At 42.3% G+C, this 18,219-nt stretch overlaps 1 protein-coding gene across 8 annotated transcripts in view; it reads right to left on the reverse strand.

Annotated features, from left to right (window-relative positions):
* Window positions 1-1,305: 1,305 nt before the first annotated feature.
* Window positions 1,306-18,219, reverse strand: part of TRIM9 (tripartite motif containing 9) — a 108,557-nt gene continuing 91,643 nt past the window's right edge. For 2 of the 8 annotated variants that reach the window (XM_032344210.1, XM_032344204.1), the window contains exons 8-13: window positions 12,017-12,205; window positions 9,415-9,456; window positions 8,969-8,992; window positions 7,805-8,108; window positions 5,416-5,578; window positions 1,306-3,669 (exon numbers count right to left, since the gene is read on the reverse strand). In XM_032344210.1, the coding sequence (XP_032200101.1) occupies window positions 3,520-3,669; window positions 5,416-5,578; window positions 7,805-8,108; window positions 8,969-8,992; window positions 9,415-9,456; window positions 12,017-12,205 (872 nt within the window). In that variant the 3' untranslated portion in view covers window positions 1,306-3,519. Of the gene's footprint in view, window positions 3,670-4,699; window positions 5,579-7,804; window positions 8,109-8,968; window positions 8,993-9,414; window positions 9,457-12,016; window positions 12,206-18,219 lie in introns of those variants that run through there. The other 6 variants (XM_032344206.1, XM_032344208.1, XM_032344205.1 and 3 more) reach the window with 6 other exon arrangements.

Here is an 18,219-nt window from a genome sequence, read left to right on the forward strand (position 1 = left end):
GACAGAACTAGAGGATATTATGTTAAGCAAAATATATGAATCAGAGAGAGGCATTTATCGTATGATCTCATTCATATGTGGAATTTAAGAAACAAAACAGAAGATCATATAAGAAAAAAATAAAATAAGATGAAATCAGAGAGGGAGACAAACCATAAGAGACTCTTACTCATAGGAAACAATCTGAAGGTAGCTGGAGGGGACGGAGTAAGGGAATTGGGTAATTGGATGATGGGCATTAAGGAAGACACATAATGTCATATGCACTGGATGTTATATAAGACTGATGAATCACTGACCTCTACCTCTGAAATCAATAATATATGACATGGTAGTTAATTGAATTTAAATAAAAAAATAAAACAGAGAAAACAGAGGATCATAGAGGAAATAGGGAAAAATAAAAGAAGATCAAATCAGAGAGGGAAACAAACCATAAGAGACTCTTAATCATAGGAAATAAACTGAGGGTTGCTGGGCGGAAGGGGTGTGGGGGGATGTGGTAACTGGTGATGGACATTAAGGAGGGCACATGATGTAATGAGCACTGGGTAATATATAAGATTGATGAATTACTGAACTCTACATCTGAAACTAATAATATATTATATGTTAATTAATTGAATTTAAATAAAAAGAAAATAATAAAAATTTACAGACATAAATAAATAAAAGTCAGCAAAAAAAAATAGATAAGGGGTAATGGTAATATAAAGGTGATCAGTACTGTTGTGACTATTTACTTATTTTTTAGAGATTTTATTTATTTATCGGAGACAGAGACAGAATACTTAAACAGGTGGGAAGGGCAGAGTGAAAAGCAGCCCCCCTGCTAAGCAGGGAGCAGGGTCCTAGGACCTTGGGATCATGACCTAAGCCAAAGGCAGATGTTTAACTGACTGAGCCACCCAGACATCCCCAGTGTGATTACTTAAAAACAAGTACATTGTTCAGCCATTCAAAGAAATGCCAAAGGAACCAGGTTTGAAAAAGGCAGTGACATTATACTTTGTAGTACAAGTTTACGGGTTTTTCAGGAGGAGGTTTGTGAAAGTAAGTTCCCAAGATTTGGAAAAATACCCAAACAGCATCTAAACTACAGATGTTTCACACTTAGCCAAGATTCATGAGGTAGGTACCACCGGGAGACAGTGTCTGTGCTCCCAGGGAAATCAGGTGAGGACCAAGAACTTTCATAAACTCTAGGGGACTTTCCAGTCAAACTTGCCTGATAACCTGTCTCTTGGACAAAGGTGAATCATCATCCCAAACAGGCAAAACCCAAGAATTTTAAAGAGACGTATGATGTTCTCTCATAAAAATCTTTTATTGGCACACCAGAAATATCCATTTTTCTAGTACAATAGCTGTATGCATCTACAATGGTAATTCTGTGTAAACTAGGTGTTACAAGTCACTAGAAATCTACTCAGCAGGATGAATTTAATAAAGAACAAGAGGAACTATGAGTCTACAGCGGCCCAGCCATCGAGTCTCATTGGAGAGTAAATCAAATATCAAACTAGTGTTGTCCTGCAACAGAGTTTTTCTGTAGCCAAGAAACCAAGATGGACGTATACAGGATAGCACCCATCCAATAAATTAGGTACATGTAACCAGAGAAACACTGTAACTGATAGAGATGAGCTAAATAAAGCACAAAAGGAAATAATTAGCTATTTACATATCTTACTTTATGCCAAAACTTTAGTTTGTTAGCTTTCCCATCCTACCACTTCTCTTTTATCTGTTATTCTTGTTTTTTCATGCGGAATTTCTTGGCTCACTGGCAAATATTTAGACAACTAATCAGAACCTCTTTCCATGTTCTACGTTTTCTAAAACTGCATGTCAAACGAAAGAATCAGAAGGGTAACCGTGTAAGTCTGTCTCTATAGAGAAGTAATAAGAATTATCATTCTGCTATCAGTCAGAGCAATGACATACAATTTCATTTTCTTCCACACATTACTGGAACTACTCCAGAAAGTTAGGTTGTGAATGGCAGCAGAGTGGATGGATTTGTCATTTGTAACAGGCACAGATATACATGGAGACACGTGAGTTTATCCTGAGAATGGGGATGCCATGGACTGCAAATTAAGATCCCCCATTACTGAAAATGGGTTCTCTCTCTGGTCGCGGTTTTTTTTTTTTTCACATTCATTTTTAAGGCTTAGTGTCATTGCAGCATTAACAAATAAGAATGCTGACATCATTTCTGCCATAATTATGATGAATGGCAGCAGGTACCATAATTAAAATAATGTAGCAGAAAAGGCATTGAGTTGGTATGTTTCTGGTGCCATGGCCAGAATGGGTAGATTTTTAGCATCATTCCTGGGAAACTGAGAGATCTTGCCAATGAGCCTCATTGCTCCTTATTTCCTTTCTAGTACTTGTAAAAGAATTTGTAATTGTCATATTTTTGGTTTGCTCTCCTATGAGAATTTAAGCTCCAGAAGGGCAGTAACCACACCTGTGTGTTCACCACTGTGTCTCCATTGTCTACAACAGTGCCTAGGCCATAGTAGGTTCTCAGTTAAAAACTTGTATTAAATAAATGAACCAAATCATAAACCCCCTGGTCTGCCCCAGTCTAGAGACTTCCTAGTTTGATTCAATGACCAGGGTTTCTGGCCTCTCCCAGAAACCCAGCTATCTTAAGGATCCTGAGGGCTGTGAACCTTTGTGTAGCCATATGGCTATTATTTTTGTGCTTCAATGGATAGTCAGACTTCTCAATGCTGCATTCACTCTGCCCACCTCTTGAAGTTTAGCTATGCAGGGCTAGCACTGCACGAGAGGTAACAGCAAGAACCTTCTAGGAGGCAAACTGCAAACTCCAAATTCAACGCATTCTTCCCCACCCCTCTCTACAACCTCTTTGTCAGAAAGCTTAAGAAAAAGGTTATCAGGGGAATATTCTCTTGGCAGTAACAGTTCAGTAAGTCACCAAGAACATGATCAGAAAAGAAACAAAATATAACTCACCTACATTTAAAAAATTATGTAAAATAAGAGCAAAACCTGGGATTGGAAACTAAGTGACATGGTGGGCAGCCTAGGTCCTTCGTTGGTTAGAGTTGCGGGAGGCGGAAGTGAACGCAGGCATCAGAGCCGGAGAGAGGTCAGAAAGGTAGGGGCGGAGCGGAGCTGTGGGGTGTGAACGCGTGGGGACCAGCTTTTCTCTGCTCCTCCCCCTCTGCTTCCAGCTCTCCAGCATCCCATCAGGTGCTGTCGCTCTCCCAGGCGGAGGTAAGGACGGAGGGTAGGACCGGCAGCTGGCGCCTCCAACGGCCCATCCTTAGGCTATTGATGCTCTGCTGGAGTAGAAGTCAGGGACTGGGAGCCCGGTGTGAAGCGTGACCTGGGGGACGAGACTGTGAGTCCTGGAAGCACCGCGGGAACCCTCCCTGCATCAGCCCCTCCCCGGGGCACAGCGGCTGTGTTCCTAGTTCAATGGGGGACCTGTTCCCTTTCTTTAACGTCTATCCTAGTAGACGTTAAAGAAGAATTCTAGTAGAATTCTGCCTGCGCTAAGAGCCTGGCCACGATTGGGGGTTCCCAAATCTTGGAGACACTTGATAATGTGGTTATTATCCACCTGCCTCTTTTAAGGATCCTGGGAAGGCTGTGTTCCTTCTGACTGAAGACACAGGCATTGATCTGCAGGTAGCAAAAGCCTGTTGGTGAGGGCGCAGTGAAAAGGCCGAATCCACGGATAGAGAACCGGTGAGCGGAGAACCCTTCTCTTATCACGTGTCCACTAGTAACTCCGATTAGGATGAGCCTTTCGTTTGGGGAACGAATAGGTGATTCCCAGGTCTAAGAAACAGGGGCAGGGGTACGGTTTCCCTGGATCCGGAGCAGCCTCGCATCTTGATGGACAGCGGCATGGACGAGGCCAGAAGCATCTCAGGCTCTACTGTTCTCCTTCCCATCTCGTCCCTGTCTCCCGAGCCCCAGAGTCTTTCTCTAAACATACTCAGAACACCCTGGAAAACACTGAAAACCACTGAGTACAACATCCGTTGGAAGGGGAAACAGCTGCAATGTGTGGAAATCTTTGAAGGAGGTTTTTCTAAGACTCACGTCTAGGGCAATTTATGGTTTCCTTTCTTCCAATGTAGAGGCTGAACTCTGAGAGATTAGATTTCAGCCTCCCAGAAAACCCCATCTAGTCGCAGGAAGAGAGAAGGGCAAAGGTCACTGGGTTGCAATCACTTTTACTGCACACACTGATAAACAACAATCGTTTTCTTTTCTTTTTCTTTTTTTTTTTTAAGCTCCCAAGACTATGGTTTTGAACAGAGCAAAAATCACCTGGAGGGTTTTGATTCCCACGACCTAGCCATCTTAGAGCAGCTGATAATGAGAGCTCCAGCTGAGAGGGGCAGGAAAAGCCCAGCCTAGCAACCGGGCACCCCATGACTCTGATCTTCACCCCAGCCCTGGCCCCTTGGCCCTGCCTTGCTCCCACGAGGCCCCTCATGCCTCAGAAACTTTGTGCCGGCTGTTCCCTCTGCCTGGGAAGCTCCACACAGCTCACTCCCTCCAGGGCACAGCTCACGTGGGGGCTGTGGTAAGGCCCACCCCACAGTGAGCACGCTGGCTGAGATGGCAGCTGCCCTCTCCTCCCTACCACCCCCAAGCCCCTCGCCCTGCCCTTGGCCTCACCTCCCTTGCACTTACTGTCTTCTAGCTCATATATCATTAACATGGTCATTGTGCTTATTATTTGTTCTATTACCCATAACTCAAATGTGAGCTCTACGAGGGCAAGATTTTTGTTTTGTTCTCACTGATAAACAACAATACTTCTAGTAATTGCAGTGCCTGACATATTAAAGGCACTCAGTAGTTATTTGTTGAATGCATGTATGAGAAGAACCTGTTGGCCATTTGCAGTAAATCATAAGTAAGTAACCCGAAGGCAGGGACTGTTTTCTAATCCCCGTGGCACCTAACGGAGCAGAGGAACAGTGCAGAGAAGATGCTCAGGATTTCTGATAATGGTGCTAATACTTCCGTCTCATACCTTCACCTCTTGGGCACTCATGGAGCTTTGCATAAGTCATTCCATCTGTTTTCAAACCAGCTGGTTCAAGAGTTTCTTTCCTACTAGGGATGAAACTAGGCCTCAGGGCCAGTCAAGAGCAAACCGTGAACTGAGTTCCAATCGCCCACTTGCTGTGAATTAGACTGTGTCCAAGCTTAACGAAGGGGCTGATGCTGATCTGGAATCATCTCTGTTGTCACCGTTGATCCCTTTCCCCTCTCCTTTCCTCCGGGTCTCGGTCTGGGCCTTACACGGTTGGCTTCCCTCTCTCAGGGGCTAACGTACCACCCGCGGGCAGCCTTTGAAGCAGAGCGGGCAGAAGCTGCTGGGAGGCGCGGGGGCACGGCGCTTACCTGCACGTTCCTGTTCAGGCTGACCGCCGGGAAGAACAGGCCTTCCACGTTCTCGAAGGCTATGGGACCCTGCTGTTCGTCGTTGATAAAAAAGGTCAAGGTTTTCCTGTTCAAGTCGAGGAGGACCCCGATTGTGGCCCCCTTGGTGATCCCTCCCTCCGTTCTGGAGGAAAAGAAAACAACTGGGTTTCACTTGTCATCATTCTAGAAGCTCCCCTCTTTGTACTAACTATACAAACCCTTTTGTACTAACCAGTATTTCTCAACCTGTTTAAAAATGTTGTTCCCCACACCCCAGGAGTGTTTTTAAATATTTTTTTTTCCCCTTGTCACCTTCCTCACACATTGTTTTAATACCAGAGATACATTGGGTATTTGTTTATGTGTTGTGTGTATATCTGTGCTTTGTAAACAAAAAGTAAGATTTTTTGCTTAACTCCCCCCCCACCCACACCAAGTTTCTCTCCCTTGGGGGAGATAGCGCCCCCTGCAGAGAATATAGTTTGAACAATGCTGCTCTCGGGTAGCTGAGAGTGAACTCATTCCCAGAGGGCCTCTACATCTGAGCCTCCTCAGCAGAAAACAAATCGATCAAGTCTAAGAGAAAAAGCCGGCTTTGGGCTATCAGAGCTCCGTCTGCAGCGATGTCGTGCACTTGGCACAAATGGTGTGAATTAAACATCAACTCCAAAATGCCTTAATTTGAAAGTCAAAATAAAGAAGCACTTAAGCTGAATCGAAAGCATATGCATGAAAAATGGGATGTGGGGCCGTATGCTACCGATTTAACAGAAAAAACTCATTCCAGAAAGATGTTAGCTCTGGGCATGTTGAGTTTAAATTGAGAAGGCTCTCTAAAAAATGACAACATTGGAGAGGATTCTCCCCTGCAAAGTGAAACAATTATATTGTGGAAAACGGAGGAGTGGTTTTAAAGAACCTTCATTGAAATATCATTTTAAAGCAAATTATGTCCAATGTTTCAACAGATGTTTTCACAAAAGTCATCAACGTGGATGGTCAGATTTGTCTTACACCCTGATCTTTGAGGTCTGCCAATACTGAACTTCATCCTCATCTCAGCAGAGCACAGAAACAGGTTAAGTGTTGTTCTTTCCCCCCAGCATGTACAATACAGACTGTACATAATCATCAAAGGACAGGTTTATAAATCGCATCTTGTTAATTCACAACTTCAACAATGAGAGCACAGTTTGCACGCAAGCAGACACGTTCAACTTTAAGAATGTATTTCTTTGCATAGTGTGACCCTTGTGTTATTATTTACTCCTTTACTCCAACATAAAGAAGCTAGAAGGGAAAAGTAAGTGGGTACAGGGGGGAATGGTATGATGACTCTAGTGACTGAGGGCTCCCCCAAAAGTAAACCTCCAAAGATGCCCACTTATCGACACCCAGATGGATTTGATATTAGGCTGAAGTGGTATGTGTGTTCACTGTAAGGGATTATGAGCAAACAACAGACACCCAGATGGGTGTGTATAGAAAATGTCCAAGGGAATGGGAAGTGGAGGTCCTAGGAATCCTACTGACTAGAGAAGGAGCAGTGATGACCTTCCAGAAAAACCTGAGACAGTGGAGTCCACCAGGGTACTACTGCCAGACTTGCTTTCCTCTGCCTCTCTACTGACACAAACCAAATGATAAAGGAAGTCTAGGGAAAAAAATAGAGTTCGGGTTAAATGATAATTGCCTATATTTTGGTGTTAGAGGCAAACCTAAGGAGATGACTACATTCTCCTTCCCCAGAAAACTGGGCGTTCTGAATTTATATGGTAATAGGAGAGTCCTACAAATTGTAAAGCTATCTAAACTGGTATCCGTAAGATTTAAGTTTAATGCATGGTTTCTATTCTGGGCAGTGGTATTGATAATAATCCTAACAAGAAGAACAATGGCTTCTGTTTTCCGCTGCCTCCGATGTGAGGCATTCTCACATATCTCATTTAATCTGGAGAACACTCCCATCTGGAAAAATATAATTAGCCTAATTGGACAGATTTGGAGACAAAGGTTCAGAAAAACTAAAAGGCTCTCCTGTTAAGTTGTAGGTCTGGATTTTATGATCCTAGGATATTTTCCTGGAATAGATATGCATGGGGAGTCTTAGTTACTAGCCATGGTGAAGGACCTAGGAAAGGGCTCATATCTCTGGCATTATGCAAACGTAAAATCAATCAATCCATCAATCCATCAATTAACCCCTGAGAAGGACTCAGGTAAGAGTAGTAGAACTCCTGCGTCACTTACTGGAGACCACCTGCCTGGCTGCCCGGATGTTGTTAATTTAATAGGACTCTGAACTTGGGCTCTCATTTTTTACCAGAAGCCAGCATGAAGAAGGCTCAGTCTGGGGGCTGCTGGGTACCTGTTGGTGTGCGAGTTGTTGTGCATGAACCAGCTCCGGTGATTGTCCACATACATTGCCCAAGCTTTGTCATCCTTCCCTAACATCACATCCTTCATCACGTCCATGCGAGCCACGCCGAAGGCAGGGTCAGGGTGGTTGTCATAGCGATCCACGGTTAGCTCCCAGTAGTGGACGCCCTTGGAGAAGCCGGTCTTCCCCAGCACCACCCGGTCATCATAGCTGCTGCAGGTCACTGTCAGGTTGTCATTGGAGAAGATGATGTCAGCGTGTGCCGAGCCAGGGTCGAAAGCAAACCAGGCCACTGGGAACAAGAGAAGGGAGTGGGGTTACCGAGGCTGACCCGAAGAGCTCTGTGCAGTGCAACACGCCCCTGCACGGGGGAGGAGTGTCGTGTCCCGTTTTCATGCTGCCATGCAGGAAGGAGTGCCGAGGTGTCCGGGGCCACAGGGGGCTGTGAGTGAGCAGACAGGGGCCACATCCTGGGAGGTGGTACTCTCTGCACCCAGAAGCAGACGGAGGACACAAGACCGATTCAGCAGGGGTTACCTGACTCAGACTGCACTCCCAACCAGGTGATCCGGGAGTGAAGTGGCATCGATTTTGGAAGGTGCAAGTCCCTTCACCCGGTGACTGGGACAACAGTACACCGGAGACATAAAGGGAGAGGGTGCGCTAAGATGCCTGTGTTACCCTGAGGCGGGGAGGCTAGGATCTACAGTCCTAGATGGAGGAGGGATAAAACACACTGAGTGAAACCAGGAAATGTCCCTTCGGCAGAAGTGCTGACATCTAATCGTTTTTGAAAACGTCCTCAGTGCTAGTGGAAGCTCAAAGGCTGCAAAGCTATCGGCAACATGAAATAATTTTCATGAGTGTGACTTTGGACGTGAGACGGGTCGCTTCCATCGTACCTTAAAAATAACAGTTTGCATGTTACTCCTAACACTAACATGTAAACTATTTTGCTGGAGCAGTAGGTATTTTGGACATTAGGTGAAGAGAGAATGACATCTTTGCACGCATCGTTCTGACTCAAGTTCTAAATGCCGCCTACCAATAACACACTCCGGAGAGATGTCATTGCTGATTTATTGAACCTGTGAGCCATCTCACATGCACTTTGGTCTTTGCTATTTGTAAAAGAATAAGGTTATTCCATACCTGCCAACAGCTTTTTAATGTCAACTGTTGTCATTCCAAGTGAAAGGCATGGGAGAGAGAAACAGGAAGCAAAATTGACATTGATAAGAAAACATGTCTCTTTTGATAGACTCATACCAAAAAAGGGCTTGATTTCAAACACTACAAACACTACAATTGTCAGTCTGACTTGTACCTTAACCCACATTAGCACTCATAAAGAGTGCTCTGCATTAATGTATATATAAGAAAACTGCGGGGGGGGGGGGGATGCAATCCTCTTTTAGGTATAAGATTTAAAAATACACTTTTCTAAGTATAGGGGAGAGTGTTCTAATGGGGGATTTTCATGACAATCAGACAATTTTATTGACATACAATAAGCTGCCGCCATTTATTTGGTGGAGGAAATTGAGCATGCCAACCACACAAGTCAAAGATGACAATCACGATATAGGTGTACTTGCCTAACTGAGAGTAAGGTGCCGACTGAGGCTCAAAGCTGCATCCTATAAAGAGATACTACACATCAAAGCTATGAAGCAGCAACCAGGAGGATAAACAGTATTTGTACACACTTAAAAAACACCAGCTGAAATGAGTCACCAGAGGCCTGATTCATGAAAAACCAAAGCCCGTTTTATATTAGTTAACTTTGCTGGGTATACAAAGGTTTTTCTCTTGCCCTTTCCCAAATGAAAAGTATATACCTCATCCCCCCAATTTAATAAATCCTCTTTCAATTGATTCTAAACTAGGCAGCTTAAATTTTTCTCAGTCCCCAAGCTCAATCTTTTCCACTAAAGTTTCTGTACTAAACAGAAGGCTTACTGTTTAGAAAGGGGAAATATGCAGGCCTGGAGGGAAGCAAAATAAATAAATAAAGAAGAAAAATGTGAGAAGTGAGGAGATATCACTGGATCTTGATAAAAACTCTGTTCTGTAACACTACTTCATGCACCTCTAACTCTGGTGGTAACTAGAAGGTGTTTGTTGTGACTTGAGCCTAAGTTAAATGATACACATATGTGGGACTGAACCTAGGATGTAACCTGTATGTTAATAAAACATCTGATAATTTTTAATAATGGCATGAACTAAATGTAGTGAAACAAATGACTTCATCTTCTTAGATCATTTTACTACATCGATTCTTCTCACCTAAGTGGGGGTGGATACTAGAATCACCCGTGAAAATTTCCCAACCCTCCTTCCTCAAGATTTGGATCCCATGAGAAGCTGGATTGGGTGGAGGAAGAAGTGTGGTCTTAAAATATTCCAAGGTGTATGACCTCTAGTTTCAAGTGGTGTTGGAACTAAACTGGCAAATGTATTTTTGATGAGCACTCGGGTATCCCCTAGAGAAAATCATTTAATTTTTTTAACTCAGAAAGGTTTATACATAACTTCTAAAACAATCGAAGGATAATACACTGAATCAAAAGAATTTTAGAAGGAATACAGCAACTTACTATTAAAAAAAAAAGGACTAATGATTGAGTCAAAAACAAAACTGTAAAATATGTCCTTACTTTTGGTTACTTTATTTTACTCTGGGATGAATTCACATACAAAAGAATCATTTCCTTCCAACCGATGGCTGAATTTTATGCCTAGCTTCTACCAGTGATCACTTTAAAATTCCTATTCACAGGTTAGAGCATAGTGAGAACTGGAAAACAAGGAGTTTTAAAGCTGAATCTCATATCCCACTTCGGAAATGAATTTATAGAATCTGAACAAGGCTTTAAAAATTTTAAATGAATCATGCCTTCTGCAAGTCTTTTTCAAAACACGTGTTCCAAAATCTTGTTACACTATTGAAAACATACCACCATACATTTAAGAGTCAATGATACAACTAGAACAATGCTGTTAAACACAGCCATCTTGCATCCCCAGACCCACATTTCATTTTATTCTTGAGACAATATACATTACAAAGACTATAACAGTATTTTAGTACATTGGACACAAAGTGAAAAGAGTTCCATAACAAAGCATGTTTGAAAGCCAGTAGTGCACAGAAAAACAATAAGAAACATAAAAGCACAAAGAAAAATGTCATTTTAAAGAGAGCTTGAAGTCCCTGCATCCTTTTTGCACTGTCATGCTGTGGCCTTCTTCATTCCGGGATGTGGGATGAGCAAAAAGAATAAAATAAAAAACAAAAGAAACCTTTGGAAATGTGAAATGTGCATCACGTGTATTCACGATTACAATATAGTCCTGAAGAGATCAAATAGGTCTGCATCATAGATGTTTTAGGATTCTGTTGGCTAGACAGAGTTGATTGCGCAATAATGCATGTCTAGCTTCCCTGAAATCAATCTAAAGCCCTCTCCCAACCTGCTTGGCTGTGGGAAACTTGGGGGAAGCCAGCTTTGGCCATGACTTGGATCCCTGGGCATTAGGCCAGTTAAGGGTTTCTAATTTGGCTAGTGATGTTCCCTCCCCATTGCTAGGAAAAATCTGCCATGAGAGGGACTGTCCTACCAGCAAGCCCAGGCTTTTGCAGAAAATACTTTCATGTTCTGCTGTCTGCTTTGGCTGCTTTGGGGGATGCTGTCTGCTGTTGGTGTGTTTTTACTTTATTTTTCGATAAAGATCTCTTGAGTCTATGTTTAATCAGACCACTACGGGCTGGATGCACTGATCCAGTCTCCCAGACACAGCTGGTTTCCTGGATACAGCAGGGTTGCAACTCCCAGACTAAGGCCACAGCCTCCACTCAGCCAGCGCCTATGCCGTGCTATGTCACTGCATGTGATGACAGAGCAGGTCATCCATGGCGGTACCAGCTGGTGCAAAAAGAACAACTTCACTCGCCACTTTCCAATGCCATTATACATTGACCACAGCTAGATAGTTGGGCCTTACACCACACAAACAAGAATGCCACACAGCTCCAGCATCCAAACTCTTCTCATACCAGAAGCAGGCCACAGACATAGAGATCAGCTCATTGCCCTCTCCATGCACATGAATGGCAAGAACAAAACAAGTATTTTGGAGATGCCATCGAGGCACAGAGAGATCAAGGGGAAAGGTCAGACGAGCTCGGCTCACCCGGTGCATTGAGAGACTGCAAAGAGGAATGCAAGCTCAGCTGGTGGGGTGAGGATCGGATATCAAAGTAGGATCTCCCGGGAAAGCTGGGTTGTAGATTAAGGGTGGAGGAGAAAGGACTCATTCTACGGAGCGGCAATCTTTCCGAAGGCACTGGAAAAGGGAGTGTCTGTTCTTCTGAATCGGTGTCTAGATGTAAGATCAATGCAAACTAGAGATCAGAAATCTGCTACCTGCCCAAGCACGGTTCCCCAAGACCTGCCTTAGCAAGGCATTTGCACAAAGCCTCATCCCTCCCACAGGTGCCACAAAGCATTAACAAAAACCAAAGTGGCTTGAGGCTGGGAGGGCATTCTCAGCAGGCCAGGACTCAAGACCAGAGTACACCTCAAGCATCATAGACGGTTGCTCTCATTTCCCCCAGTTTTTAGTGGTAGAGAAGGTAATTTAGAAGGTTTCCTTTTCATTCAATTTTTTAGATCGAATTTAGAAACTTTAGGGTAGGTTTTACCCAGTGAGGACCAAGAGTGATACTTCAACCCCTTCGGCTACCTTGGAAGTTATTACCTGTATGACTTACAGCTTCTTAAAGAGTTTCTATTTAGGAGATGATCATCTTTTTTTTTTTTTTTAACCAATTCTTTGCTTTTCATACTTTTCCCTTTTCTTTCTTATATACATTTTTCCATTTCCGAATGGACAAGATGGTTTTTCTATCCTAACACACTCAACACTTGCTCTTTGGATAGGAGAGGAAGATGGGGCTGAAAACGGAATCAGGGAAGAAGCCTTACCTTTGTTTCTGAATTAGGATCAGACCCCAGGGATGCCCCTTGAGCAGCTTTGGTTTTCTAATAATAGTCTGTGGGGCCATGATGAGGTGTGTGGGTGGCACAAATGTCTTTATTTTCAGATACTTGGGTCTGGCGTATACATCACTAAATGACTAAAATCACTCCTTTCTCTTTTGTCAAACAATAGGTGGTTCTAGGCAGTAGGGTGGTCTGGTCAGAGGTAGATGTTTCACCAGTCAGGACCTTCTTAGAACACAGTGTAACAATAATACTTTAAGAGAGATGGCGTGATGATAATATTCTATGTCCAAAACTAAAGAATTATCTTTTCACTGAAAAAAATAATTCTGTCTTGGTGGCCAGAGGATATTCCTGGGAATATTTGTCTGGTTTGAGTCTGTCAGCATGCTTCTTCCTGTTAAACATATCCTTGTCCTATCAAAATGCTATTGTGGGCATGTTCAAGCTACTGGAGTGTGTGTGTGTTACATGATCCTATTTGAAAAGCTCAGAACATGGCCACTGGCTAGTTTTAATTGAATACTGCTGAGAGTCAGCCCCATTTTAGTTTCTGCATTTACAATATTAAAGTTAACTCTTCAGGCTTTACTCTTATCCTTGGAGAATTTTTTTTTAAAGAAAATTATACAAAGATCTCAGAGAAAAGGAACTGCTACTCACGGAGTTAAGGTGTGGTATTCCCAATAATAATATATTCAAAGTTTCTTCTATCTAAACTTCATATAATTTGGATGACATGACATATATGGCCATTTCTTTCTTCAAAAATAGTAAATCAGAATTGATTCCTATTATAATTCTCTCAAGGGGGAATTAATCTTTTAGTTTAATGGGGAATTTGAAATCCAGCAGAGCACCACAAACTGACGTGGGCTTCATTTAGGGAGAGGAGGCCATATTTATGTTAGTAAACGATTTTTTAATTATTTTTTATTTTATTTTATTTTTTAAAGATTTTATTTATTTATTTGACAGAGATCGTAAGGAGGCAGAGAGGCAGGCAGAGAGAGAGAGGAGGAAGCAGGCTCCCTGCTGAGCAAAGATCCCAACTCGGGGCTTGATCCCAGGACCCTGGGACCATGACCTGAGCTGAAGGCAAAGGCTTTAACCCACTGAGCCACCCAGGCACCCCTAAAAGATTTTTTTATTAACAAGAATTTGCTTGGAAGTGTATTTTTTTCCAGGTGGTAGCAATCAATTCATTATATTGAAAATAATTGTTGCTTTAAAAATGAAGGGAAAGGACGTACATAGTTTATTGAATTCTAGAGTTTATTGAACCTCCAAGTCATCATCTGAAAACCAATGAAGAGATGTATACCGAATCCAGACCCTGGGGAGCATATCTGAGCCATCATGAAACATACTCACCTTTCCTACTCTGAGTACCGAGTTGGTAATGGCACCATTCTGTGGGACGGGGCCTGAGAGTAGTTGTGGTTATTCATGGAATTAATAACTTGACACTAAAATAGTTATTGTTTTTCTAGCCTTTTATGTGGATCCATTAATTACCGATGACCCAATATTCCTTCACTCCTCTCATTTTGAACTATGCCCTCTTTTTAGGCAAGCTTATTTAATACCCACTTTATCCAACCATCTCCATTTTCATCTTTTTTTCCCCACACCTATGGCCTCCCATACCCTTCAGCTGGGCTCTTACCCCATTTTCTTTAAGGAGTTCCTAAAAAAATTTCTTAACTCATCATGAAAACTTCGTGAATGAATTACAAGAGGGAGACTCTTTTCCACCCGATCTCAGCCATACTAAACAAGCAGTGTCCCTTTATGCACACAGTGCAAATATTTGGTCAGTTGCCTGTAAGTCATCTATGTCACTTGATACTATCTTAGATTACAGGAGTCTCAGCAGAGGAAGACCCTACTCACCAATCCCCTTTAAATCTTCCCTTTTCTGGGCTAAAAAGAATCTATTTCCTGCCCTTTTTCTATGCTCTGAATTTACAATCTTAACTCTTCTTGTCTTGCCCCACTCGACATATTCAAAAACATGAACCAAAGACACTAAGACAATATTGGGTATAGTATTACCACTCCCTGGTTTAGTTAAACAATGTGATCACACATTGCTGTGTGATTTAACTAATGAACATACACAGAACCACCCAAGGGTATATTCTATGTTATACCCATGGGATGCAGGAAGACTACATCCCACTTTGTCACCTCCTCTTGAAAGCACCACTATTGAGATCTGGAGATCTGGAGAAGACTTCTCAGCCATTAATGCTCTTAGCCAAGACAAATAGGAGTGGGGTTTGTCTCTCACACCTCCCCATTCCCTCCCGTCCTCCTACCAAATACATGATACAAAAGCTATGTTCCAGGTCATAGCTAATATCCAGGATCACTGTTATTAATTTTTTTAATGTACAGATCACTAGAGAAAGACAAGTTGTACTTTAAAAGATTCTAAATGTCTTGTTTGATGATATGCAGTGATCCAGTCTGCTGAATAGTTTTGTTGAGTAAAAGCAGCTGATCAGGGAAGACCAATGGGAAGAGCAGTAAGATGCTGGCTGAACACTGGCATGGTGACTCTAGGCACAGCTGTAATTGCGCGGTGGGAACAGTCCTCATAATGGAAATATGTCAAGACATACTTTGCATCACCTCTATTAATGGCCACCATTTTCCTCTTGTCCTTGACTAGACTGCTTTCCCTTCCCACCCAGGACTGGCTGGATTCTGGAGTTGAGGCCTATGCTTAAAAGAAGCCATCAAGAACTATCAAAGTGAAGACCCGCTGAACATCACACGTATTACTTACTGACTTTTGGGTTCAACGTGAAAAAAGAATGTCTAGGTGATATACTCCTGTTTGGCTAAAGGTACATACTTCTTTTACTTATTCATTAGTTAACATTTATTAAACACTTACCATGTGCCAGACATTGTATTAAAACTGAGCAGCTGGGAAACATGAACTTGGAAGGAGAGCTGACCACAAGAAAGAGAATAATTTAGACAAAATCTTCTAGGGGCAGAATTTCTTGACTGATTTCAACATGTACTGAATACGAAAGATTTCTGTAGTGTGGTAGAATATTTTGGAAATATTCCTCACCAGTCTGTGAGGTGTTATTTTTGGAATTCAAAGAGGAAAAGCAAACCAACAGGGCTTCCTTCTGACAGTGTATGCTAATGCAGCTTTCTTTGTGACTGGTAGAATTCTTGGTTATCTCTTTGTCTGGTCGGGTACAGCTTCATATCTCAGGCAGCCCGTGAGTGCTGGTCCAGCAAGACAGTTGTATTTCAAAACCCAGTAAGACAAGATATGTCAGTAAGAACTGCACAAGCAGCAGTAAAGTTGAGTTTCAGTTCAATTATAAACCAGCTGTAAAATAATTTGCTTTTTGGGGGAAGATTTTAAAGAGACAAATGAATGAAGGAGGCTGAGTCTCCTTAAATGATCTAATAAGCATCTGAAGGTATCATTATGTCCAACTGGTACATGAGTTACAATGAAACGTGGTATTTTAAGCTCTCTTAAGTGTGGCATTAACTGCAGTTGAGAAGTAAGAAACAAATTTGTTTTGAAAAAAATTCCTTTTAAGAGAAGAAATAGTCTCTCAAACACCCCTGGGACAGCTGCATGCTCTGTCACCAAATCCTCCACTCCAGTTTAGAATACCATAGCATTATTTCTAAGTAACTGCCATCAAAAGAACTAAAAATTCCTGCATTTCAAATAGATACAACAGATTCCAAAGGACTCATCTGCTCCCCAGAGTGTCAACTGCAAAGCATATTGCCCAGAACCAAAGACAGGGTCTGGATCCAATTTAGTTCTATGGAAAAATTGAGGAAATTCCCTGGGATGTCATGCATGTTGTCAAAATTAAAAGGAACAGAGTATTTCTCTTTTCTGGGCTCTGAAAACTAGCATGCCTCTTACTTTGGATTTTGTAAAACCTACCCAAATTTGTTCAGGTATGATTTACCTACCTTGAGGATTTTGTTTTGGAAATGCACATTCTTCTAACTAATGTTTTGGGAGCTCTGAGGGTCTGAACAGGGAAAAATAAAGCAGAGGCATAGGAAAGATGATCTCTGGTGGACAATATACTCTCCCCTATATGATCCTTTATCAACTGTTTTCTACTAGTGTTGAATTCTCAGTATCACAGGCAGATCTTTAAGACCTATTATGATCCTTGCAAGAGGCAGGAGGTGTCTATGCCTGTTCATCACATTTTCATAAACAGTTGACAGATTTCAGCAGTAGTTTTGAAGAAATAAACCATACAAGAAAGCCAGAGGTACAAATTATAAAGAACTCCGAGGTTATATGTTCTAAGTCCATAGTTTAAGAGACAAAAACAAAACAAACCGCCCTCCAAACCAAGAAACCCCTCCCAACACTCCCCTCCCCAAACACAACAACAAAACACCCAGAGAGGTTAAGGGACACATCCCAAGTCACACTGCCCACTGTGGTAGGACAGGATAGGGACCCAGGCAGGATCAATTCCAGGGGGATAAAATTTTGGGAGTGACAAGGCCATTGCTTCTCTTTTGTGCCTTGGAAATGTACAAAAGGTAAACTTTAGGCCATGGGCCATGGACACATTCCAGTGGTCTTGGGGTGACCAAGATTTGTGCAGATGAACCCAATATCATTTTTTCAATCCTGTACCATATTGAGTGAGGGTAAATCTTTCTTCTCTAAATGGAGCAGTTCTATGGACTAGGGCGGTTAAGGACTGCAAGGCAAAGGATCATCTTCCCCACCCCAAGGTTACAACTTCTCTGGGGGTGGGGCAGGTTTAGTACACTAGGGTTTAAGAATACCGTACTTACGTTTCTCCAAAATCACTATAAGATATCTGCAAAGAGATTTTGCATCTGGGGCTATTCTGGGGTCATATTCTGCTTATACCACAGAATATTCTTTTGGTTATTTCTTTCAATGTGTGGGAGAAGGAGCTATCACATTGGAAGGGGTAATGTGACAGTAATAGTCTAATAGGGGAAAATAGGCATTTTAATTTTATGAACAACATCTTCTATGCCCCCTTTTAGAAAGCATCTTCTAAGACATAATTTCAAGAATTCTAACCCTCTTATTGTCATTAGAGAAGACAATCCTGAAAAGTGTTAGGGAGAGGATTCCTGTGGACGTTCAACTAAGAAGATGCTTGAGAGCATCTTGTCTAAAGCCTGATTCTACATTTATCACTGTTTACCTTCTCTCCAGTTTCCTCACTTTTGAGATCTGGAGGGCTGAGAGCTTTTGCCAATAAATGGCTCTGTGGTTTCAACCAGAACAGAGCTTCAAGACCCAGACCTCATTTGGTAGGGTCTTTTAAGGACCTTACAGATCTGGCTCCAAAATTCCTTTTCTTTCCCAAGCAGCCACCT

The sequence above is a fragment of the Mustela erminea genome, chromosome 5 (genome assembly GCF_009829155.1).
Source record: "Mustela erminea isolate mMusErm1 chromosome 5, mMusErm1.Pri, whole genome shotgun sequence".
In the NCBI taxonomy this organism is placed as follows: Eukaryota; Metazoa; Chordata; class Mammalia; order Carnivora; family Mustelidae; genus Mustela; species Mustela erminea.